Source organism: Ylistrum balloti, unplaced genomic scaffold, assembly GCF_031769215.1.
Source record: "Ylistrum balloti isolate Yb309-2 unplaced genomic scaffold, AGI_CSIRO_Ybal_v1 Utg370452, whole genome shotgun sequence".
NCBI lineage: Eukaryota > Metazoa > Mollusca > Bivalvia > Pectinida > Pectinidae > Ylistrum > Ylistrum balloti.
In genome coordinates, this window is record NW_026782300.1 from 708,221 (window position 1) to 735,197 (window position 26,977).

The 26,977-nt window shown below is 33.2% G+C and overlaps 2 protein-coding genes across 3 annotated transcripts in view; one reads left to right on the forward strand and one right to left on the reverse strand.

Moving 5' to 3' along the window:
* LOC132555125 (putative tetratricopeptide repeat protein 41) overlaps positions 1–9,029 on the forward strand; it is a 41,823-nt gene extending 32,794 nt beyond the window's left edge. For both annotated transcript variants that reach the window (XM_060219467.1, XM_060219468.1), the window contains one exon: positions 7,162–9,029. In XM_060219467.1, the coding sequence (XP_060075450.1) occupies positions 7,162–8,465 (1,304 nt within the window). In that variant the 3' untranslated portion in view covers positions 8,466–9,029. The remainder of the gene's footprint in view (positions 1–7,161) is intronic.
* Positions 9,030–17,015: 7,986 nt separating this feature from the next.
* LOC132555060 (EGF domain-specific O-linked N-acetylglucosamine transferase-like) overlaps positions 17,016–26,977 on the reverse strand; it is a 30,817-nt gene continuing 20,855 nt past the window's right edge. The window contains exons 4-16 of the mRNA XM_060219401.1: positions 26,364–26,464; positions 25,995–26,099; positions 24,164–24,270; positions 23,229–23,332; positions 22,736–22,828; positions 21,935–22,006; positions 21,272–21,358; positions 20,080–20,148; positions 18,757–18,815; positions 18,475–18,502; positions 18,190–18,281; positions 17,968–18,070; positions 17,016–17,189 (exon numbers count right to left, since the gene is read on the reverse strand). Of these exons, the coding sequence (XP_060075384.1) occupies positions 17,016–17,189; positions 17,968–18,070; positions 18,190–18,281; positions 18,475–18,502; positions 18,757–18,815; positions 20,080–20,148; positions 21,272–21,358; positions 21,935–22,006; positions 22,736–22,828; positions 23,229–23,332; positions 24,164–24,270; positions 25,995–26,099; positions 26,364–26,464 (1,194 nt within the window). The remainder of the gene's footprint in view (positions 17,190–17,967; positions 18,071–18,189; positions 18,282–18,474; positions 18,503–18,756; positions 18,816–20,079; positions 20,149–21,271; positions 21,359–21,934; positions 22,007–22,735; positions 22,829–23,228; positions 23,333–24,163; positions 24,271–25,994; positions 26,100–26,363; positions 26,465–26,977) is intronic.

Here is a 26,977-nt window from a genome sequence, read left to right on the forward strand (position 1 = left end):
GTGTGACATTGGACAAAATGTAACATCAGTACAGATCAGTAGCCAATCTCTAACACACCAGTGACTCTGTATAAAAGATGGCCGCCCGTTACACGCTCTAACGTGTGTTGGGTATATGATTACATGACAGGATTTTTACAACAATTGGAAATCAAATCAACACTGGATTCTGACTGAGGCCAGATCTCCAGTAATAGGGAGTTGTACTTTAATTTTTGTTTTGTGTACATTTTAAGCTTATATCTGTTACACAGTACAAATTATAAATAAAAAAAGTGTTATAGGAATTTTTTTTACATTTTTACAACCTTTGTGACTGTCACTGCTAGATAAAGCAGTATTCATACAACAATATAAAACAGCCACAGACCTAACGATGAATTAATTTCATTCCTGGTATATCTGTAATCACAGTATTTGTAATAATGGTTAATTAGCAAATACTTATTTAGGAATGTGTATGTAGGTATGTATATGTGATATCACCTAGCTTCTGGAATAGTTTTGCAGTGATGATATACAAATGTTATTTGACAATCAATGAAGAAGGGTTATGATAGTTCTTTTGATTAAAAGATCTGAGGTGTACGGTTCGACACTCCCTACCCTAGGCAGTCTGTGTTTCTTGGAGAGCTGAAAAACAGACCGAAGTGTGCTAATGTGTTGTGTCCTTGGGAAAGGCACTTTACTGTAAGATTCCTCCAGATGGGATATGATGGGCCTTCTGTATGATGCTCAATGAGGTAGCCACCAGGGGATCCCACCTTAAAATGACTTTGGCTGTTCACAGGGCAACAAACCCGGCATGCAATTAATGACAACATGCTTTAAACTTTAAAATCATACAGATTAGCAACAGTCAACTAATTATGAATTATTATTATTAAGTAATTTATAATTTGGCGATGATACAAATCAAATGTGTGATATGGAAAGTAGCATTACTTATCAACATGTTTCAGACAAGGATTGAATCAAATAAGTCTGGTTGAATCACAAATCTGTTGCTTTAATTATGATAAATAATGTAAATCCTTTCAATATTGAAAAACTTCATGATACAAAAATATGAACATGAACTTATATGTTAAGGAAATAGAAATATGAATAATTTCTGGTATGGAATATAATCAGTATCAGAATTGTTAAAACTCTATATATTCATTAACTTTCAAAAAAATACAATCAATTCAATACATTCTATTTTGTACTTAGGGTTATGAAAAAGCTTCAAAGGGAATTACAGCTGTAAAGATCATATTTACTTATTGTGAATAAATACAAACATATCTGAACAATAATTTTCTATAGAATTCAAGAGATTTCCTGTAGGTTTTAGAATTTGTTATTAATAATATTTATTGAAATACATTATCAATGGATTACATTATTAAACATCAACTTTGGTGACAGAAGTAAGGATTGTAATATACTGTTCAGCTTGTTTGAAAAAATTTAACCTAGCTTTGAATTTATATAAAATGACATTTTTTTTCTGTGCAGCGGACAAACACAAATTTATATTAAATGTACTTTCAAGTGTCACCTTGCCTTGGATTAGTTTACTTTTCGAATAACGAAAAATATGTGATTTAATCAAAATTTTTTTGGCAGAGAAAATATTTCATGATTATATTTACTTAAAGTTTGATTCTGAATTGTCTCAGTTTTTCAAATTCTGTAAGATGAAGACATGTACTTATTTTTTTTCTTGCTTATTTCCTTCAGTCAATTTTATCTTTAACTGTAAATAAAGCAGTGACATTCAGTCTTGGAACTCAACCTAGATCAACTGAGGACTTATTCTGTACATTTTTTATTTAAAAAAATCCTGCTGACATCAGCATTCAGAGATAATTTAAGAGTGCTGAGTTCAATTTTTACATGTTACGCTGCAGGGAGTATTCAATACCTTTTTAGCTGCAGCTGTTAAAAGGTTTTTATTGACTTAACATAACATTGAAGTTGGCTTTATTGACCTTTTGGTTCTTTAATTTCTTTATGTCATCAGTTGATGTGTGCTTTCTCACGGTCTATTCTCTCCATGTGTTTTTATTCTTTTGTTTACTCATTCATTGCATTATATAGTTCAGAGCATAATGTACAATGTATCAGCTTCCTTTGGAGAGGATCTAAAGATGATATTTGTTCATGACTGCCTAATCTTTTTTAATGATTGTTGGTCAATCCTTGGTCAGTTTCTGTCACTGACCATATTCTTACTTAAAAGAGACCTTAGTTTGTTGTTTGTTTATTGTTGCTTTATCTCCTATTAACAGCCAGGGGCATGTGATTGATGATTGGCTCGGTTTGGGTGGAGGGTTTTCCGAGTTCCCGGAGAAAAAAAAACCGACCTGCCGCCAGTATCTGGTGACTGCCCCACATAGGCCTGAAACCCCCTACCCAGAGGTGTTCAAACGTCTCAACCAACTGGCCACAGTGGCATTAGTTAAGAGTGGTCAGATAGCATTATCTCCTGGCTTGCATTCAATATTAATGTCTCTATGTTATTCTGGCTGCTATATTGAATAATCAATGTGGGAAGTAGATCAATTTTAAAACATGTTAATTCTATAAAATTTTATCAGCCACTTTTGTTGACTGAGATGGCAACATGTAGGGGGGTCTTCAAGTATGAGAAGAACTTAAAATTCCTGAAGAAAATCCATGTTACTGAGCAGGTGACCACATGCTTTTTCATATATGATTGGGAAATCAAACCATGATAGGGAGAAGGCAAGTGAGGTTCACTGCACCACCTGACCACCCAAGTTGCTTTCCATAGAAGATCCAGTCTACATTTTCCCCCTGTCCATAGCAACCAGTAATTGAAATCTTTGAAAGTTTCAACAGCCATTAAATAGCAATTCTTTCTTGATATTGAGAGAAAGATAAATTTCTTTCACTGTTTTCACATTTCTTTTATAGGTTGAGCCACAGCTACATGTTATGACCTTGTAATTGTTTGAATTTGTCACCAAAAAAATATTTGATTTGTGCCGTAGTCAGGTAAACCATTGCTAAACTGGATCGTAATGGTGAGAATGGCTTAATATGGACGTAAAGACTTAAAAAAAACAGTGTAAATCAAACAAGAAACCTTGTTAGTTTAAATACTGAAAGGTAATCTGCTTATAGATTTAGATAATACACAAAAACCCGTTGGTTGCAGTCCTGTGTATTGAGTATTAATGTATATATATATATACACACGACTGATATAGGATTACTTAGTTAAGGGCCTAGCGCCAGGCCGACCAATAGTACACCAATGATTCAACACAGACAGCATATGGTACCTACATACGTCGCCTTGTCTTCGACAGCGATTTATCACATATTACTTATCAACAGTGTCGATACATTTAAGTGTGGACCTGCATTTTGAACTGTTAAGAAGTTTTAAACAGTGTTGTATGGTAGCCGGGAGTAATGAAGATTAACAACACCTGTTTAAAAGGAATTATACACTGATATGGTTTGACAGGACGCTTTAATACCATACATTCAGCAAACATGAATGACCAATTCCTAAACTCTAGTGGGTTCTTCTGAGAATAATTTTGAGAGTTTTATGGACTTTTAAGAGTCTCAACAGTTCCTATATCTTGAGGAGAAAATCAGTGACTTCCAACTGGTATAATATATGAATCTTTGAGAGACTATCTGAAAAAAGAAATAGAGTTTGATACAAGCTACACCTTGGAGGGCTTTTAACTTGAGATTTTTCACCTCTAATATGGTATCCTCTGGCTGCTGTCATGTAGCTTGTGAATTGCTGGTGGTGCTGTTTAGTCGTGAAGTGTATACACAAGAACACTAGGAGTTTTTTCATAACCTACATGTGTAATGACCACCTGTTAGAGACAAAGTACAGACTCGGACCATATACTACAGAATACCTCGATATCTACCTGGGTTTTGTTTCTCTGATTTTGGCACCTGTGTGTGATATTAAGTTTTAGGTGGCTGGGTTATCTGTACAGGTGAAGAGACTGCCAAAGCCAGCTATTGAACCTTTGGATTATAATCAATTAACCAATTCATAAACTTCTTGACGGACAGAAACCACAGTACATACATCTGTTTGGTATTGTTCAGAGACATACATAGAATATCTACTGTATATATAATCATACTATTCCATTTCCAGACACTTAACAACAAACTTGAATTAGAACGACTTCTTTCTTTTACGAAAAGAAATGGTTCAGCTATAGTGATCCACTCTAGCACTTGTACTTAAGTACCATTAATAGTCCGGATTACATTGTTCCTGACCTCTTATGTTCACGCTACATTAAGTTTTCTTTATCGTCCAGATTGTACATGTAGATTTTTCATGAATAATGTAAATGAAGTCAGACTTTGTGAAGTTACTGCTTCAACATTTCTCAAACACACACTGGACACTGTGAAGGAGACTGAGATAGCAGTTTGGACTTTCTAGATCCTGTGTAGATTTATCCAAAGACTTTTCAACTGTGTAGAATTTATACATAAGGGATTGATTTACATCAAGGACTGACCATAGTGGTCAACTGTTACAATGCCCTATTTATAGCTTTAGTTCTGGACGTCTGGAGCAGTATTTTACACTGCAGAGCGGATTTGTATTTTGTGTCCTTAGTATTATGTATTAATGACCTTACTTACGGATTATGTAAGTCTTTTGTGTTTAATGGCAAACATGTCGACTTAACAAACTAATCTGTAAGGGACATTGAGTGTAGATTGACTGTGTGTTGATAGTGGAGGATATGTTCTGATAGACAGCAAAGTGCACCTGTTTTCACTATTACTGTGTTAGTTGACAGTGATCACCATGTCTACTGCGTGGATTACATGTAAATACTTGCCTAAGGTTCCAGAGAACATCTTCAGCATGCCAGGTAAACTATTAACTGTACTTGTAGGTCATAAACAATATAATTATCCTATACACTCAGTTCTCAGGTACACAAGTTCTGTCCAAGTCACATTGATGTAGACAAAAAACCTCAACGGATAAAATGATTGTATGTTTCATTATTCATAGTTCTTAGTTCTACTGACATTGGAAAAGAATGGTATTCTGTACAATCCATTTTTATTAATATCAAATAACATTGAGATATATAACAGGACTTTTAACTCGGGGAATATTAATGTAAACCTAAGACTTACCCAGGGAATTATGTCACTAGGGCTGAATAAATAAAGTTTTTGATAGACAGTAGGTATACTGTATAGGTACAGAGAAATCCAGGACTAATAGCATTGCATTTACCATGGTAGGGTTATTTGCTACAGTGTAACCTTACCAAAGTCATCTGTGTATTATCAGTTTATGAACTGCCAGATGGGTAAGAGTATTGTAAGTAATGTAAACATGATGATTGAAAATGATAAATTTAAGCTGGCATTACTAGACGTTATGAATACCAACTAATTTATAATTAAATTCAATGTGAAGAACTTACATATATCATTAAATTTGCCCTTAATCAGCTGGCGTTCATAGGCCCTTGAATGCCAACTGAATGTCCTTTAACGCTGATATGGCCAGAACTACATCTTGAAACAACAGAATATAATACAATAGCTATGATAATGTCTGGTCTCATACTTTGTTGCTTCTGTCTAAACGGGTGATTCAGAGTATCATTTCATGAGTTAGTATAGTATTAGTTACTTGTTTTGATATGTAGTGACTAGTATGGTATCAGTAATATATTATTTTAATACCTTTCTATGGGATCAGTCATGTATTGCCAAGACTTCTTCAGAAAAATTTGATTAAATACATGTGACCTTAGCAACTGTAATTCTTTATTAAGTCTCATTTTATTCATTCTCCATTGAAATATGGCTTTGTGCTTAAAACTTGTAAGATCTACAAGACCTATACTTAAGGGCTGTTATGTTCATAATCTTCAAAGTGCAGTATGGTGAACAGCAGATTATCACATATCTGTGAAAAGTTTGTGCTGGTACTTGGAAACTTGAACCCTTCTAAATGGTAGGGAAGGAAAGCATTGCCGATTTGTTTTTGTATTGTTAATACAATATCAATAAAAAGGAAGGATCATTTGACAGTTAATATCCCCTGTGTTACATGGCGGTGCTATAAATATAAGGAATGCCACATGCAGTTTGAGTAGTACTACTTTTATCTGTTGTTTGAAATACCTTGCTCTAAATATCTGAATTATATATTGATCTAGCAACTAGTCCTGCACTAATACTCACGATGACTCACTGTGGTAATAGGTGGGCTTATTACAGGGCAATTAAACAGTATTTGTTGTTAGATAGACGAGACACAGACTTATTGCCTGACAAAGTATGGTGAAACATACATATCTACTTTAACTATTAAGGAATGATATTTAATTCTTCTGTCAAAAGTAATGTATCATTTTGATACATATTTTTATGAGATAACTATTCTGTGGTAAGTACTGTATGTGATACATATTTTTATGGGACAAATATTCTGTGATAAGTACTGTATGTGATACATATTTTTATGAGACAAATATTCTGTGATAAGTACTGTATGTGATACATATTTTTATGGGATAACTGTTCTGTGATAAGTACTGTATGTGATACATATTTTTATGGGATAACTGTTCTGTGATAAGTACTGTATTGCTTAAAGTTCTTCATATTCAACATGTGTTTTTTTTGTGACAAGACCTTTCCAGTGGTAACAAAATTTTTCTTTGACCTTTTGATCTTGACCGTAGCTTTCGACCTACATTTGAAAAATTTTAACATTGGCCATAATTATTGCATTATAAGATGTAGAGCTTTCATGTTCAACATGTGTGTTCCTTATGACAGGACCCTTCTGGTGGTACCAAAATTTTTGAGGATGTATCCTTGACAGTGACCTTTGACCTACAGTTGAAAACTTAGACGTCAGCCTTAACTATTGCACATTGAAGACAATTTTTTTTCAAAGTGTACATGCAATTAGCACATGTCTTATACAGTACAGTTTTAATGTCCCACGTCAGAATTTTGTTGCAACTAGGGACATAGTGTTTCATAAGCACATCTTGTTTTTTGATAAGCCAGTGGAGACTCAAAGGTAAAAAATATGTACACATTTTTCTTGTGTTGTTGTTTCGTATCAAGTTTGTTTTACTGAATGTTTATCTTGTGTTTCAGGAGGAGACCACATTGACACTCGTGCTGTGCGTTCTTACCTGAGCAAACTGGAGGTGACACTAAAGATGGGGCGCTATGAGTTTGGTCCCGCCAAACCTACTGACGTAAGGTCAGTGGAACGTCCATACAGCAATATGTCATGGCGAGAAAAAGATATCATCAATTTTGAGCGGAGAGCCAAATCAAGGTCATCCAGCAGAGGAGGTAGCTCAGTATACTCAAATTCACGTCCAGATAGTGGTAAGAATGATGCATCTTACAGCCAACTCAGTCGTCATAGTAGTCTCAGCTTTTTAAGTGCCTCCGAGAAACTCATGCTGGAGTCGGAGCGTCCTCGACTTTTACAAAGAGGAACACTAGACAGGCGCCTAAGAACCTCTTCACCTAAAAGTACAAACTCTTCTCCAGATGAAAGTTCTAAAAAAGTGGAAATCAATCTTACCTCAATGCAAGAAGAGGCTGAGGATTCGGGGAAGGAGACACGTGTAGCAGATCCACAGATTGATAGTTTTGCGGATGATATCGGAGGTATGGATCGAACCACACTGGCAAGGTCAGTTGGGAAACAAGTAACTACGTTTGATGTTCCTGACAGTCAGGATTTTGTTCCTGTACGTCTGTATAAACGATATGGCAGTGCAGGAAGTTCAAGGTCAGTGTCTCCTCGTCAGCCTCACAACAGCAAGACAAATGTTCGAAGTGGCAGTGCTAAAAGTGGTAGCTCGTACATTACAAGTGCTAGTCGAATGTCTCGTACAACACATAGCAGCATGCGTAGTCGCAGTGTAATGAGTCCACACGCAATCACTCCTGGTAATACCCGATCCATAACATATGGACCAAACAGTGATGTCAGCAGTCTCCTTGGTCCACCGTCAACTCCACGGGATATAAAAAAGGAGTACCATCATCGTTCAGCATGGTATCATGTTCCAGGCCGTTACACAACCTATACACAAGAATATCCTTCCAAACGTTCTCAAAAAACATTAGCTGCTCAGGCATATCAAAACAGATTTACTAGTCCCTCATCAAACAGTGAAAGGAGGAAAAAGACCCCACCTTCTAAACCAGTCAGACATCAGCAAAATGGTCGACAGAAAAATGAAAATGACATTAAAAATGAAGCTGATAATTTTGGACCAACAGTGAAAGGTATTGGCCCAGTATGTACAGATTTTGGAGACAATGGTTACCATGACAATTTGTTTACGACAGGTGGACCTGGTTACGAACGTTATCAAGCCCCTAGCAATAATCATGGTATCAGTGTGACTTTCAAAGAGGCTGTAGTTGTGGATTAAAGCAGGGGAAGCCAGCTATAAGTTACAAGCCAATGCCCATTGGGGAAATTTTCCTACATATTTGATGATAATGTTATCAGAATTTGTACAGTACAACCAATAATTGTCAAAGCCGATGCCTTTAAATGATTTACTATCAATGTTTGATCAAATGATATTTGTGAAAATGTGAAGAAATTTATTGTATGAGGTTTGATAATTGTTCACTGACTTTTGTTGAATTTTGTTTACAAGTAGATGAAATGATAGATTTTTTTTTAATCTAACATCAGTTCTGTTGTAAGTTGTTATATGATGTAGATCATACTTATAATGTAGATAGATTACAATGCGCAATACACAATAGAAAATAGGTCATTTTTTAAAAGTATTATATGTATACATACTTCATGGACATGATTTGTGTCTTTATTTATTATTTTCAATGTATATCTTGTGCTTCTGTGATATATTTTAGTGTAAAAATTCTGAGTCTGAAAACTTTCATTTCTTGTTGTAGAAACAAAATATATCAGAGCCCAAAGTATGTGTTATATTTGTTCCCCCCCCCCCACTTTTTTTTTCTCTCTCTCTCTCTCTCTCCCCCCCCCCCCCCCCCCCCCCACTTTTTTTTTCTCTCTCCCTCTGAAAATCAGTCATACTGATTAGATACATTCAGTTCTGTTTAAGTACTCCATTTTAGCTTTAAATATTTTTGAAACTACCCTGGCTACTGTGATATAGACCCTTATGTTTCTAATAAAAAATGAAGTAGATTGTGATGTCGCTTTCAGCTGTAAGAGTTAAGTGAGATTACTGTAGGGTATTAACCATTTTGAAAATTATTGATTAAGAGACTTACTGAGATTAACTTATGTTTCTTCCACTATGTAAACTCATGGTAAATGAATTTAGTTACATCATGTTAATGAAAAATGTTGACTGGTATTTAGAGACATTAAATATGTACTGACCCCACTTTCATGAATCTTCCTTAACTGAAGGATTTTTCCTAAAATCTAAATTGTCTATGGGAAAGCATTACATAAGTTAAGAAATTTTGTTATGTTTCATGAGCTCATGCCATGTATCAACCATATTCATCAAAACAAGCACCATGGGTTATCAGCAATTTATAAAGATTAAAATATCTGGACAGCCTTTAGGAATTCTCAAGCAACACAATAGTAGGACTTTTTTTTCATTTTTTTTTTTTTTTTTTTCATTTTTTTCCCTTTCAGTTTATTCATGAAATTGCAATATAGAGATGGGATGCTCTGATCCATCAGTCATGTAATTGTGATTATGGGAACTTTTCCAGTGTCTGTTGTGTTGGTAACTTCTTATGAGTACTGGGACAGATCATTGGATTTTAAATCAATGACAGATGACCCAAAACATGTCACAAGATGTCTGAAAAAGATTACTGATTTTTGGGGAAAAATGTCCATCTATTTAACAATTCCTTAAAGTATTTTACAATAATTTTTTCCCCCACAAATTCTGTTTTACCAGTAATTATCGTGTTGTAATGACGACTGTATTTTGGTGATGGTTGATATTGTGCCAAAGATTTTTTTGTCTTTACCAAAGAAAGTATAATCTTCAAAAACAGTATTAGGTATGTATCAATTCGGACAAATTATTGCTATTTATTACCACAGTTGATTGGAACATTCCCTTTATGGAATTCTTGACAAGTCAGAATAAATGGATTATTTGGTTTATCGTTGTAAGACCGTGATAGTTTCATTATTGATTTCAGACAATATTACATACAAGGGTTTAGTTTTTTTGGGAGATAATTTTGCCAAAAAAAAAATTTTTTTTTTGTTAAATCAATATGATATAGATTTATTTTTGTCTCTTTTTTTTATTAAAACTGAATGATATAGAAATATGAAATCAGTTTAACAGATGTATATATAAATATACAACATAAGAGATGACTGATATTGAATTATTTCATCGCCAGCATTGTGCTGTCTGCTTTCTCAAATTACTGGTATGTTTTAATGGTCAGCCCAGTAAATTACATATGTACTAAAATAGAGTAAACTTACATTAAGTAACTGTAGACTAAACCTAACAAGTGGAAACTGATTGATTTATTGTAGTATGTAGTCTGCTAGACCATCTCAAAAGCCAAGGGTGCTACTCTCAGGTACCTGATCCTCTGTACATGTCACCTAGTTGTAGATTTCATGTTAATGATCGCACAAACATCTCTAAATGGACAAAAAACAAAAATAGGTTTTTGGCAGCATTACTATGAATTTGTTTGACTTTAATTGAAGGAAAGTTTGTAAATGTCAAAATACAGGCATCAGCACAACATTAAGTCAGTTGTTATACACGTATCTGAAACAAACTTACTGGTAAATTAAGTTTACCAGGCGGAAGTAAAAATGTGTACACTGTGTTAAACCCTTGGATTTTAAAGATCTGCTAGATCAATGAGGAAACATTTCATGAATTATGAAAATGAGGACATTCTATGTTAGGTAATGCTTAGCCCAACATGTGATATGTAGATCAGATAAAACAAATTTACATAAACGGTCAAATATTTACTTATAAAGGCAGATAGTTACCACAATGAAAGATATTAATGATATTTTAACTAGATTTTAGTAGGAATAACTTGAACATTTCAACTAGAAATTACATTTTTATATTAGTATTTAATTTCTGTAATTGTACTTGTTTTCTGTAATAATTAATTTGATCTGAATTTACCATTATTATTATTCGATTATATTTGTCAACAATGATGTTGTTATGGCAATGAGTTTTTGTTGCCCTGACAACTGATATCAATTCTCTGTGATAAGCTCAACACCTGTGATGTATGGCCTTGGAAATTAGCTATATATTTACTTTACAATATATCTTATTGTTAATTTAGCTAACAATTAAAATATATTTATGAGAAACTGAAGATTTTGTCATTTTTAGCTTGTCTGGTCCTGAGTGAAACTTTCACTGATCTTACATAAAAAAAATCATGCCTCCTGATACATTATATATATCTTTTTCTCAGTACTCAGTCATTATAGCCCAGTCAGTAAAGTATTGGTCTTCATAACCTCGGGCGAAGTTGGAGGTACATGAATCCCTCTCTACTCTGGGCAGTAAGTGTTTCAGGAGAGGCTAAGAAATGGACTGTATCTGTACTGACATGGTTGTGTCCTTGGGCATATCATGCATGATTTAAAAAAATAAATTGAAATAAATCTACACTGCTATTTGAGCAGCAATCACTCATCCTCTGATTTTCCTCTGGGGCTGATAAATTTTGATTTAAGTAGATCCTGCTAGCATCAGTGTCTGTCTGCTGGAGAATCACCTGAGGGAGATAATTGTGATCCTGCCAATAACCTGTAGTACAGCATCCCAGCCTAGTTATCTTATTCTGACAATGACCAAATCAGACATGTCCAAGAATGAATTTGACATAGTGTAAGTAAGAAACATATTTTGCCACAGGGAAAGCAGAAACCTCAACATTAGCCTAATACGATTGCTAGTCCACGGACAATTTTGTAATTTTGAAACTTTATCGCCCAAATTTTTGCAAACAATTTAATTTCTCCAACAATATTTGAAGTTTGCACAGCAAGATGTGTTTGAAAGACACCTCTGTAATATTCTCTTTAATTTTTTAATCATGATTGTAAAATTAATATTTTGGGGGAATGCATGCAGATCAGAAACCAAGATGTCAAATCCTGACTGAGGAAGACTGAAGGGGTTGGATTTGATGTAACACTAGATCTCAGGATGTGTTTTCTATCCATCGATTTTATTATGGAGTTAAAACAGATCACATCATTCCTGTCATCATTACAATAGCTATAAAACCACAACTTTAATAAAAAGCCTGCATTGCAACTAATCCAAAGAGTTAATACCATACCTAGGAATAACAAAAACAGAAAATCATATGACTGGGTGACTGAAATTAAAGAAAGGTTTTTAATTTAACTGAACAAGGTAGTTATCAGGAAACACAGAAGAGAGTTGCCAATCCAATAGCAGACTTCTCATTACGTAATATCAGTATCAGTGAATCTGATGAATGCTCCCTGAAAACAACTTAATTTGGCACCTATTAAAGGGCAATAATTCTGTAATTAAAGGGTTGCATGTCCTGAATTTGGTACACTGCACAATACCTTAAAACAATTAATGTCTACATCAAGTTTCATTACCCTAGTTTAAATGAAAGTAATTTAAAATTAAGTTCTGTAATAACTCAGTCAATAATGGGTTGTGAGCCCTGACTTCAATACACTGCACATCTTAATATCACCAACATAGTTGGCAAGTTTTATGATTCTTGCTTAACTGAGGCTGACAATCCTTTTCCAGAATCAGCCCAAAGATTGTGCCAAACTCTTTGTACCTCAAACAACATATTAAAACAATACTCATTTTTGTCTGACTCATTCTTTATCTATACATAATATTTACATGAAAATAAAGTTTGAAAATGTGACATTGTGTTTATTTGACTAGTACAACTGCGTAGTTCATTTATAGGTTAAGATTATTTAAATCGTAAAATCGTCATTGGTAATTATTTCTTATCAAAAACAAAGTTGATGTAAAAGTAAAATCTAGTGGTCAGACAGAGGGAATGTTACTTAGAAAATGCCCATTAGTTTCCAGGAGGAGGAAAGTACATTAATGGAAGCTTGACATTCTCTGACTTCAGCATGTACAAATGTCAAACTTAACCTATGTCTTAGTGATTAAAAAAAAACTGGTCATTACAATTTCAATTTCTTATAGAAAAAAGTTGACAAAAAAAAATATTTTAAAAAATTCTCTCTGACATAATGCAGCCCTGACAGACAATTAAAAAATCATTATGTATAGATTTAACAAAATATTCTCTTATCATATGTACAATTAATCATATCATACTTTCACCAATGCTAATATGTTATGCACAACTGACCAAACAATATAAGAAAACATATATAGTTTATAATTACTGCAACATGACAAATAAAGCTGATAATGGATAAAGACTTCAACAAATACAATAGTTGAATTACAATACAAAAAGACACCCTTTAAAAATACAATTTGACAATTTTTCCTTTCAAAGAAAAAGCTAAGATATGTATGGTGTTAATCCTGGTTATATACTCCACAGTTGTCATCATATAACAGATTTTTTTTTTAAAAGTCGTGATCTTTGGTAGTTCCCTGTATCAAATTTTAATGACATGTATATCTCTCCTATGTTTTTTACCCTTCAGAATTTAAAGCTAGCACTGGGTATTTTACATGATCGTCACAAAAGATTTTAAAAACAAACATTCCTTCAATACCTTGAGGTCAATGATGCCATAGAACAGCTCAGGTAAACACTTACCAGGTATATCATAACCATTGCTCTCCCTTCACTTACTGTAAAGTCATAAATTTTTGTGGGGGGTTATTTTCATTGATTTTATCTGTTATCTAACTTGACAAATTCATTTGTTTATGAACTGTTGAGATTTGGTTTAACATTATTCATTTATTCATATTTATCCAAGAAATCTATCTTAAGAATTCAAGTGTCCACGAAAGAGTGATTTTTGAAAAACTACAAAAAAATGAGTTCCACAAAAATAAATTATTCCATAATAATGTACGCATTCTAATATGGCATGCTCAAAATGTAATGTATTACATGTATCAAATTTAACAGATGAATACTGATCAGTCCACAAGGCATATTGTTTATTTAATTTTAAAACACTACAAGGCCAACTGGCAATGCAGATTTCTCTTTAATAAAATCTAAATATAGTATGCATAACTTTCAAAATGTTACGTATCAAGTGTAAATACTATCAAATTAGGTAGATGTATAGATAATTACGGTATATTCCAGGAAAAAACTTACGAAATGAAAAACCTTACATGTTTTACAATGTTGCAATTTCCTCAATTACAGTACTGTTATTACCACTAATTAAACTCTGGTCAGGGTTTACAACTTAGTTCTTGAAGCTGTCAGTGGACCCAGAAAACACATGGATCAGATAGGGATTGCTTAAGTAGAGGTTTCTTTTTAGGGAGAGAGAATTTTTTTCTATCCTTGGCATAAAAGGGGGTTCAAATATGTTGTTTTGTACATGCTGTATTGTATTAAGAATAAGGTTTTGTTAAACAGAAATCTGCATTGTCAAATGAACTTGTGGTGTAAAATAAAATTATCAATCATTCTTCCAGTAGTCAGAACATTTGATGATAATATGGAAAAGGCAAGTGTGGGAATATACGACAGAATAAATGACAAAACTGAACAAAAAAAATGTGTGTATTTCATGTTTGAATGCCAGATTGACAGCTCTGATCTGTCAACCTTTACTAAATCACAATAGATGTAATTCTCAAACACCAGCAAAGCTCCATGAATAACAAATTGCAGCAAAATGAATTCATAAGAACATACTTTTAAAGTTTTTTTTCCCAGTTTCTCAATACTGATGAAACACACACACTCATGAGGTCATCACCAATGTACGATGAGAACATTTTCTGATATCCTTTTCAATTTTACAAATATGAAAGGCATAATGTGACAAAAAAATGGTTAAAAATGTGGTTTTGCATCGCATTTCATGATTACATTTTACATATATTTAACATATATGAACATGCTCTTCATTTTAAAATATTTTATGTATCACAGCTTCAGCTACATGGGTGAATTTTTTATTAGCATATCAACCTGATAAAACTATTTTGATGTGGCAATTTGAGACTGGAAAATACTTTGCACACTGAACTAGACATGTAAAATCCTATTTTGTTAAATGATCCATTAAGTAACAATAATGAGACAAGCCATTGATGGAATATCAAAACATGTGTACTTCATAAAGTTCATACAACCCACAAGTCAAATTATCTTCTGGGAATCCAAATCATAAACTCTCCTTGACCAAAATCACATTTTCACGCTGATAAAATGAAATATTTAAGTGTCTACAGTATATGTGTTGTATATACAAAATCACATTTTCACGCTGATAAAATGAAATATTTAAGTGTCTACAGTATATGTGTTGTATATACAAATTCCCTTTTAAGTGAAATTCTGGTTTCTTTCAACATTTTAATTATACACTGATACATTAATAACTGCAGAGAATATATATATGTAATCTTCACCAACCCATTAATTTCTAAACCTAGCTACATAGACAAAAGTATTACAATACAAAAATAAATAAATAATGGACTATCATTAAATATACCCCTGCAACCCCCCTCCAAAAAAAACATCATAAAAAAGATAACAATAATTAATAACTCAGTGAAAAAAAGTAGATATGAATAGTTGATAAACCAATCTATTTTCACTTTCTCTTTAAACTTCCCATCATTTTTTAATTTGATATTTATTACTTTTTTATGGACACCTTTTAAAAAACACAATCACTTCTTTGTTGATGTATTTTGAACAAATACTTTGAAAAAAAGAAAAAATACATGTGAACTGAAAGAAAATTTACTTTTCTACCAACATTTTTTTTGGCTTCATTTTACCAAGAAGTCATCTCAATAATGATACATTAACTACTACTAAAAAAAGAATCAAACATCATGTTGAAAGCATGTTACTTCCATAGGAACATATGCTCTCACTTACACAGACTCCACTGATCAACCACCAGGGCTCATCAATCATTTAGATAAGACACTCATGGGCACTGAACACGAACTTTGAATGATATTGCATAGACTCACATTACTGACAGAAAATGCCTTCATTTTCTTTATGATTATTTTCCAATTGTTGAAATTTCAGAGCACTTTCACATTTAAACTTTAAATGGATATTTTAGCTAAGCAACTATACACATACATGCATTTTGGCAAAATATAAGATGATTTCTAAGAGGTTTTGTTTGGAAGGTTCAGACGATCAAACTTAACAATACCCGACAGCAACCTGCAATATCAAGATTACACTCAACCCTACCTTTGGCCTGAACATCGACATCATATAACAAAGCACCAACTTTGGCAAAATGAAAAAATAAGGTATTTGAAAAAAAACATAGCAAACAGATTCACAGATTTCACTCGGGGTTGAACTAAGCCAGAACCTGGTCAGAATACAACTTAAAAATCTCTTTGGCAAAATCACCAAAATGTAGACAGTGTTTACCAATCAAAATTGAGGATATTTCCATAACTTCTTTTAAGATTTGCAGATTTCTTTCATACTTAAACTAAGTATAACTAATTAACGAAAATTTAAAACATCTTTCCACAAAAAATGTCCACAAGTTGAAAAAACAAGCAAATCATTTCTTTATATGACAGAGATACACCTTCGAACAGCACCTGATAGGCATAATCGTACAAATACACATCCAGTTTGAAAAAAAACATGTAAAAAATAATTTAAAGAATCGTTATCCACAAACAATTTACCAATCAGAATTAAGAAAACTGACCTCGTCAATAATCTCTTGTACAAAATTTTCTCATCTTTTATCAAATAAAATGGAATTACTAACTGTGTACCTGATGCACACAACACAAGGTTTTCTAAAGCTCGGTTTTAGGCTCTTTAGTCAAACCATATTTTTGTTGTTTAGCCTTGATGAATGCTGGATGAGAACGCACATGTTCAGCTGCCTTGAAGACCAGTCGGAGAAATTCTTCTACATTAAAGCCATAGTTTGTGAATTTAGCATGAGCTCCTAAAGTAGGGTGATGTCCCTGCAGGCAAAAACAACATACATCTTAAAAGTTTTCAATTAATTTGGACTTGATCTGGTCAGGATACAAACGCAAAATATTTTTGTCACAATAAAACCTTGAACATCCTTATTTTGTTTTTAGTTTGGATAGTGATGACAATATCATCAATACAAACAAAACTGATGTTTTACTACAATGACAACATACTTAATGCAACCCAAGTCCAGCCAAGGGAGATAATCAATGGCATGACTGTGTTATTGATGACTGCAATGTGGTGACAAGAATTTTGTGCATTTTCATCATGATGGGAAAATGTTCCAAAAGAATAAAGGCAATAGGTTTGTACTTACTGACATACTATTGAAATTTAGTTTGGATTCTGTTTTAAAAATTTAGTATACAGGTAAAATGTGCTGGCATGTTTCTGGTTTCTTTCAACCTGACCTAATTCCGGAGTCAAACTCACATTTTATAGAATAAATAAAAACTGGCAACTGGCATTGTCAGAATACATCTGCCATATATTTTTGCGGTATTCCTCAGTGGCAGCAAAACAGCATATGCATGAACAGATTGCCAAATTACTATCTTAATACTGAAACATTTCATTCGCAAACATAAATAACCTTAGAAATAAGCCATCTTGTTTGTTGTAACAAACATTGAATAGCTCTGACAAACCAATGAAACAGTCTTAATTTTCAAGGAGTGTTTCAAGATAAATAGAATACTTAGCCAATGTCTTACAATGTAAGCTGCATTTATATATCAAGAAGTTGTATTACATAATTACCTCATCCTCCTGATGAAGTTTGTCCTTCTTTTCCCACGTCATGTAGTGTACACCACGAAGTCGGGCAAGGTCAAAGTAGCAACCTTCATCTTCACAATTATACCTACAATAACGGAAAGAAGGGCAGTTATACATGTAACAATGTAGGGGGGACATCTGTCTCTAGAAAATATCGAGCCATTCATGAAACATTTTAGTAAGTGATTGACAACTCATACTTACAATTCCATGACAACACCCCAGTCGGGCTGAAACAACATGTGGGTAAGTCCCGCACCGTGTATTCCGATAAATATGTCACTGTTGTGGGAAATCTAATAAAAAAAAAACGAACTAGAACTGTAAGACATAGACTAATATAATGTACAATTGCCTGCCGTCATTTTAAATGATATCTTCACATCCTTAACTAGGACAAAAAATTCTACAATATGAATGAAGTAACAAGTAATTTACTTGAGAGGCTAGTCATTTGATCAATGCATCTTCAATAAGTACAATATTTACCTGCATCTGATCTTTAAAATTCATATTCCTGAAAACGGAACAAATGTATGTTAAACAACAATTCATTACAACAAATAAAAAATACAACTTGCTCATTCAACAATTTTTGTGATTTTTAAATTATACATATATATGTTTATATTTAAACTTATTTACTTGTACCACATAAGAACTTCTGAGTCTGGTAGTACAGAGTGTAAGAATTGGCACCATTAATAAACTGTCATTAATTTATCAGAAACATGGATAAAAGCATAAACAAATGTGAAGACTGATTCTCACCAAGTATAATCTACGGCTCTTACTTCAAATTCACCAACAGTTTTCATTGCAGCCACAAGCTGGAAATCATATCAATAACATTACAGGCTGTCTAACCTAGCACGATCATATCAATAACATTACAGGCTGTCTAACCTAGCATGATCATATCAATAACATTACAGGCCGTCTAACCTAGCATGATCATATCAATAACATTACAGGCCGTCTAACCTAGCATGATCATATCAATAACATTACAGGCCGTCTAACCTAGCATAATCATATCAATAACATTACAGGCCGTCTAACCTAGCATGATCATATCAATAACATTACAGGCCGTCTAACCTAGCATGATCATATCAATAACATTACAGGCCGTCTAACCTAGCATGATCATATCAATAACATTACAGGCCGTCTAACCTAGCATGATCATATCAATAACATTACAGGCCGTCTAACCTAGCATAATCATATCAATAACATTACAGGCCGTCTAACCTAGCATAATCATATCAATAACATTACAGGCTGTCTAACCTAGCACAATCATATCAGAAACAAAACATTGATATTTAGGCTTGGTTAGCTCATTATCATAGTTAACAAGAATAATCCCCAAACCGACTTAAAATCAGGGGGTCGCTTATTACAGTACAATTTAATACTTAATGTTGGACTCTCTACAAAGCTCAAATAGATATTGGTGGGCTTATTGCTAAACATGGGTCTATTGCTCAAGAAATCAATGCATATAATAATGGACCAAAATTTTTTTAGCAAAAATGGCTTTTCATTTTTAATTTTTGAGTTTAAAACTTGTTGATGGACAGGTAATTTGTAAATGGAAATTTTATCACAAATAAAAGCATCTTAATATGAATTGGAAATACCCTTAAAACTACAGTTGCTACATAATAAGTGGTTGTGGTATATCTCTTTTTACTCAAGCTTGTTATTTTTCAAAAGTTATAAAAAACATAACTAATAACTAACGAGAGGAAAAATACCAAATATAACAACTGTGACTTGTTTCTACCACAATTACAAAGCTATTCCAAAGCTGAATTGACCTGTTCTGTGCCTATGTGTTTTTTATTTACGTTATCAGCTTGGGCATAATCATATTACCTTCAGTAAAACGCTGCTTATTAATGTAGGAAACTGACAAACACATTAAAGTGTTATGTCATGTGTGGTATCACAGGTATATTTTTACACTTGGAATGATGCCTAAGGAGTTTAATAACATTCGTTTATTGTAGTAGAAAGTTACACAACAAAATATCTTCATACTGATAATCCAGTAAACTCATAATAGTTCTATCTGTTATATACCTCGTCTTGGTTGAGAATTTTTCTGTATTTTGTACTCCTTGTGAGTAATGTCACTCGAATCTTCTCTTTCTGTAGAAATAAAATCAGGCATAGTTATCTTCATGGTACTCAGTTACCATTGAAGGAATAATACAAGCATCAAAAATCACACTTTAACCCTTATCATGCTGTATTGTATTCACAAACTAACTTTAGTCGGTTTCGGCATGTGACCGTAACATGCCTAGGGGTTAAACCACATGAATTACTGCCTAATATCCTACATCACAATGATGTCTCTATATTCCTCATTGTAAACTCATGACCTCGTACTTTATTATAACATGATACATAACAACTCATATGTAATATGTTGTTCTACATAATATTACCCAGTCACTACATCCCAATAGTGAATGAGGATTCAGGACAATCTAGTGTATTCTAACATCAACTGTTTGATATCTTTGGCAGTTATCTCCCTTGTCACACTCAGATTATAAAGATCATGAATTTTTTTGTGGGGAGATTGGGGGAGGTGGGTTATGGTGATCTGTCACACACCTCGTTAACATTCATTCTTGAAAGACTGAACAAAACAAAGATAATTAAAGTAATCACATCATTTATAACACGCAGGTCTTCAGCAATCAAGCCCCGGTTGTTCAAAGTTGTTAATGATAACTATTGGTAAATGATAACCTTGTTTTTAGTGATAACTAGAGGTCTGAGCAACAGAGGCCTGACAGATACTTATCTACTTATTAAAATTTGATTGATCTGGTTTGCATTCCTTTTTTGAATGACTTTTCTCATATTTACAGAACTATCAAAATAATGATTCACGCAATCCTATAAGTCAATGTGACATAGATTCCATGTTTATTTGTCCTACCCAGATTAAGATCTAGGTTTTTCCAATCCTATAAGTCAATGTGACATAGATTCCATGTTTATTCGTCCCTCTCAGGTTTTTCCAATCCTATAAGTCAATGTGACATAGATTCCATGTTTATTCATCCCACTCAGGTTTTTCCAATCCTATAAGTCAATGTGACATAGATTCCATGTTTATTCGCCCCACTCAGGTTTTTCCAATCCTATAAGTCAATGTGACATAGATTTCATGTTTATTCGTCCTACCCAGATAAAGATCTAGCTAACTTAATCCTATAAGTTGTTGTGCAGTAGATTCCATGTTAAATCTACTTACCAGTGGTCCCTGCTGTTGAAGGCCAATTCTATGAACAAGTTGTTGATTAAAAGCCTTGAAAAAACTGCTACTATGGCAACCAGGTACCTGCCAAAATTGAAAGAATCAATCACTTCCTTTGTCCACAAAGAAAAAAGAATACTTTTAAGAAATCATATGAGAAGAAAGATAACATGAAAGAGTGAGTTATGTGATTGAACCATACACTCTGAGTGTAGTAACATTATGTTCTGAAAAACATTTTTTTTTCAAATCTTTTTTTCTTGAACAAAATTTACAAACACTAAGAGTCCAGAACATTAAGTGGTTTTTTTAACTTACATCCATGTTTTGACATTAATAAATTTGTGCCATTGTAATGAATGGATTTTTATTGATTTTACGACCTCTAGCTATCATGCTAAGATTTATTTTCTGTTTATAAAGTACAGGTAAGTGATCATAACCATTTAAATGTCAACCTTTACAATGAGCGAAACAACTATAAAGAAGTGAGTCTTGTGATGACTGACTGAAGATAACTAATTTAACACAAAATCTGGAAGACCAGGTTACATAAGGAACATGAAAAGGCCACATATAGCATCTAAATGTATCTTCAGAGAGAGTCATTGATCTACAATGAAATTCTGTGTTTGTAGAAATGTTACACCTTATACTTACCAATGGCATATTGTAGTACATTCCATATCTCATCCGAGCCAGCAAGGAAAACACTGCCTCTCTAAAGCATACCTGTAATTGTCAAATGGCAAAATCATAGAACTGTTTAATATCATGGTAAAACGACAAATCAAAATTCATAAAAATTCCTTTTTCATGAATGATTAATTTGTGAAAATATTCTGAGAGCAAAATTAGATGTAAAGCTTCATCAACCGACCTGGTTAAGCATTCTTTACCATGTTATATTATTGACCAATTTTCAATAGATTCATTAAAGGTATTCTTGACATCATGATATCATATACAGAATATGACTGGGTTTTTTTAAACAATATTCAAATTTTTTGTTTATTTTTGCATTTTAAGTACTTGGTTTTATTGTTAAAAAATGTAAAAACAATTAAGGGCTGATAGAAAACAGTGTTTTTTCCACCTTGATTTAACAGCAGCCTGTGTCTTAATAAATTGGGAAACAAAAGCAGGGTTTTATGTAAAATTGGAAAAACATTCTTATATTTTGCTTCATTTTGGGAAAATAACTCACATTTCCGTTAGGGGAAATAGCCTTTTTTTTAAGCTGCAAAACAGGGCCCCAAAAAAGGAACAAAAAACCTACTGACACTATCTAGTCAGGTAAAAATTGATTCTAAAAACAGTTTTGTTTCACTTCCAGATCTATCAAGTAATAATCAGCAAGTAACAAGTCATGATCTGCAAGAATCCTGTGTTTGAATTGGAAAGAACAAAAGGCTATTGGCAGCCATATACTCCTTTGTACTTGTTTCAGGAAAAATGTACCTTTTTGCCATCATAATCCCTAAGATATATGATTGGGTGGTCAGAGAACATTTTCCATGGCACCGAAAATAAATCATTGTAATACATCGGGCTCTGTAATAGAGATGTAAAGAATCATGAATCTATTAGTAAACATACATTACAGCGTTTTATATATTTGTTAAAAAGTTATAGATTTTCAACAAATTTATGCTTCAGATTTTCACCCTTAAATACAAATGTTTGTTTACGCCTACAGATATATTTGAAGTAAAATTCATAAAATCCATTGTTTTATAGTTGAAATTGAACTAAATTCACAGTATTACTGTTGTCCTTTTGGCAATAGAATGAAAGTGATGTTATACACAGCATTTCCATGACATGACCATCAGGAAGTATTATTTAGATGTACAAATAGATAAAACCACAAATCCAGGTCATGTAAAATATATATATTGTATCCCTCCTTACAACTATGGTGATGAAGTTAAAATCTACCGATCTCACTCACCGTGTCCCACATGACGATATAGACATCTGTACTGAAGGAATTGTTCACGTGTTGTGAGGCGTACAGATTTACAAAATCACAGAAGTGGTGATACAAATTGGTACCTGCAAGTAGAATTACTAGACAATGTCTGAATCTAGTCAAATAATAGATCTAGGATTGTACAAAAGACACACAAGTGAACAGCACCTTTTAATAATGTAGAGTGAGATACAGTAATGCCAAGCAATGAATTGAACTGCATCACACAGCTGTTTTGTCCCTCCAGGACTCGTCTGTGATGCTAAGGGCCTAAATTGTGAACCCTAGGAAACGAATGAGGAAAGTCCAAACTGATTGAAAGAAAAGTCAAAATCTAGTTGGGAAGGTGCACTTACCATATAATTCAATAAATTTTATGTAATTTTTCATACCAGAAAATATAATGAACATTAGATGATTTCAGAGCAATATCAAGTGCATGTGTACCGGTATATCCCAAACACACTAATACAGATTATATCAAACAATACACCCAAAAGATTTCAAAAATTACAAATAAGCTTGACTCCTAATCTTCAGAGTTCATATGATGGACCCCCTGCCCCCTCAACCCTGGGGCTAGTTTAGTTAAAATATACTATACTGCAATGTCACTATAAATGGCTTTGATACAAAGTGGCACATGTTCTAGAAATTTGAATTTGCAATTTCAAATTTGGATGAAAGCATCGGACATGGAATTGCCATAAATTTGTTATATATTGAACCTTGTAATATCATTGTAGATAATAAACCCTCACAATCATATACTGATATGACAGCTAAAGATGGAGCTTAGTTATCAAGCCATAAACATGATGAAAATACACTTTATAAATCCTTCATCACAAATTTATTTACTTCACAACTTGATTAACTACAGTAAATATTCCTAATTTGGAGAGATAGCATACCAGCATCTAGTTTGATGAGGTAGGTTGGTTTGTCGATAACTATATCACACTGTTTGTCCTCAATTGGACGGAACGGTAAAGATGTGTATGTCTCTAATTCAGCAAACCTGAAAAGTAGAAATTTCAATTAAACTTAGGACAGGATGAAAATTTCTTTATGTGAAGTTTATTTATAAAGGTCAGCAATGGATATAGTATGTCAACTACTGACATTGACGGATCATTATCATCACACAAATATCTTAACAAGGATCTGAAAAAATAATTGTTTAAACAGAATATCAAAGCACAACTTCACAGCATACTGTGAAATCATTAATTTTTGTGAGGTGGTTATTTTCATTAATTTAATGGGTACTCTTAATCCATAAATTCATATGTCCATGAACTTATGAAATAGGTATAAGTGGATTAATTCAGCTCTATTTATCCACAAAATCTAGTGTCCATGAAAACATTTTATATTTTTTTTTTTAATTTTTGAAAAACCATGAAAATTGAGCTACATAACAAAGGACAACTTAAAAGTAAAATAATCAACAAAGTTTCAAGTTACCCTTCCCTTTTGTTATTTTGCACTACTGAAGGAGACGACTTAATATGATATGTTAATGTTCCTTCTTTTATTTTAAAACTGGGGTTAAAGTGTACTCTTAACAATACATTCATGTAGTAAAGTTCTTAAAAACCAGGTCTTGAATTTCACCATTTTTTGGGATTTGGTCCCCTCATTCAGGGATAATAGGGGAGATTGTATGCATTTAAATTTACTGTGAGTTTTGAACGGTCTAGACATCTTAATGGAAGTTATATATGTTACTTAGGACACAGTTCTGCACAAAACATACTACATATGACTTTTTTTTTTGCCTAATAAAGGTGACAGTGTACTCATCACAATTTTCTAAATGGTTGATATAACCATATAAGTAACAAAACATAAGAAAATGTTTCCACATTATCTCATGCTATCACTTTATATGGTGCTTGACTTCCAAGTTCCACGGTGCTATAACTACTAAATAATCCATATCAAAGCAGTTCAGTGATTATAATTACATTTTACGTTTTGTTTCTAGAACAAGATATTTATCATCAAACGCTTTAATCATTATTGTAAACACCATTTTCAGTCTTGTATGACATTGTTCACCAATTATAGATACAATATCTCAAATGACCAGTATGGCAATGGTATTTACTGTATAATAAACGACACTACTGTCTTGTAGGTTTATAGAACGGAAATATCTTACTGATGGAATCATTGACATGAACACCAACAAATACTGGTAAGCTTACTTTTTCTTCTCAAATCTAAAGACAGGCTTACCTAAGGTACACTGGCTAAAAAATGAAAGAAGAACGCAAACTCCTGAAGCTGGATATGCCCATATGGTATACTATATGTTTTGGCAACCAGCAGAAGACAGCAGTAGACGTTATTGGCATATCAGGCTCCAGAATTTGGCACTCTTCTTTTATCTTTAAGGTATTTCTTACTTTCAAGAGACCTCTGTATATCACTGGGTATCCTTCTGAAGCCAAGAAGATAAAACTCCACATGCTTATGAAATTAGCAGGTTGTTGATTCTTTGGAAATTTACTCCAACCACAGATTTTTCTTATCTGTTTCCAGAGGTATATAAGTTAATGCAGATAAACAGGTTTGATGGCACTTAAAATGTAATATTCATGCTAAATCAGGGCGTAATCAAAGTTTGTCAGAAAGAAAATAAGATCAGTAGGTCTGCCCTTACTTTATAAACACCCAAACCTGATCCAACTTTTCAAACAGATAAACAACGACTCTTGTGATGCAGTGACTCACCAGGACTGGAGAGCACTTTTGTGTTCCCCTTCAGCTTTTAAGGCTTCCTTATCCAACTTACAGTGACCTCCAACTTGACCTTCAGTAAAAACATCTTCTCGAAACCTGTTGGAATAAAAAAACCCAGATGTATATTTCTTACTTGATTGATAAATCATTGACCAAACTGTTGCTTTATTTTGAACAATGACATACATTGTAGATCAGTGGCCCATATGATGGGTGTAGTAGTCTGGAGATATATCTTCATTAAAAATATTTGTTTAAACATCTTTTTTTAAGACAAGTATAATAAATCTCATTTGCCAAATTCAAATTTTTGTTTAGAATGTTGCTTAAAAACATGTTACATTTAGCGTGTTAAAATACCTGTTATTGCCCTCCTTCAATTTGGCATTGGTGAAGTCAAGGTAAAGATTTTTTGCCCTACAATAGCGTGTGTATTTGGCACACTCCAATGAAGAATCCTCCTATGTGAAAAAAGCAAGCTAATATTAATACATACAACAATTTTATATAAGTAATTAACATGGATCGATGTAATGCCCTTCCACATCAGGCATCCTTAACATGAACATCATTCAGCATCAACAATTTTCTCCAAAGCCATTATCAGGTCAAAGTAAAAAATCACTACAACACAAGATGATTCATGATCTAAGCTGTATGAGGTTCACAAACTGGTCCAATTAGGGATCAAATCATACAACTCAGATCTTCATCTCAGAAACACAAACCTGTCCCTGGTAGGGATTGAATCACACTCCTTGGACCTTCATCTGAGAAACACAAACACCTAAGGAACACAAACCATCCCTGGTAGGAATTGAATTACCCACCTCAGATCTTCAAATGAGGATGCTCTACAAATTTAGCTATTGCTGTCCATAATGAACGTAAACAATATACCACTTAGCTGAAGAAAGATTTAGCAAAATTCAATCTTTTTTAAATGATCTATAAAAGACTGGGGCGATCTTCTT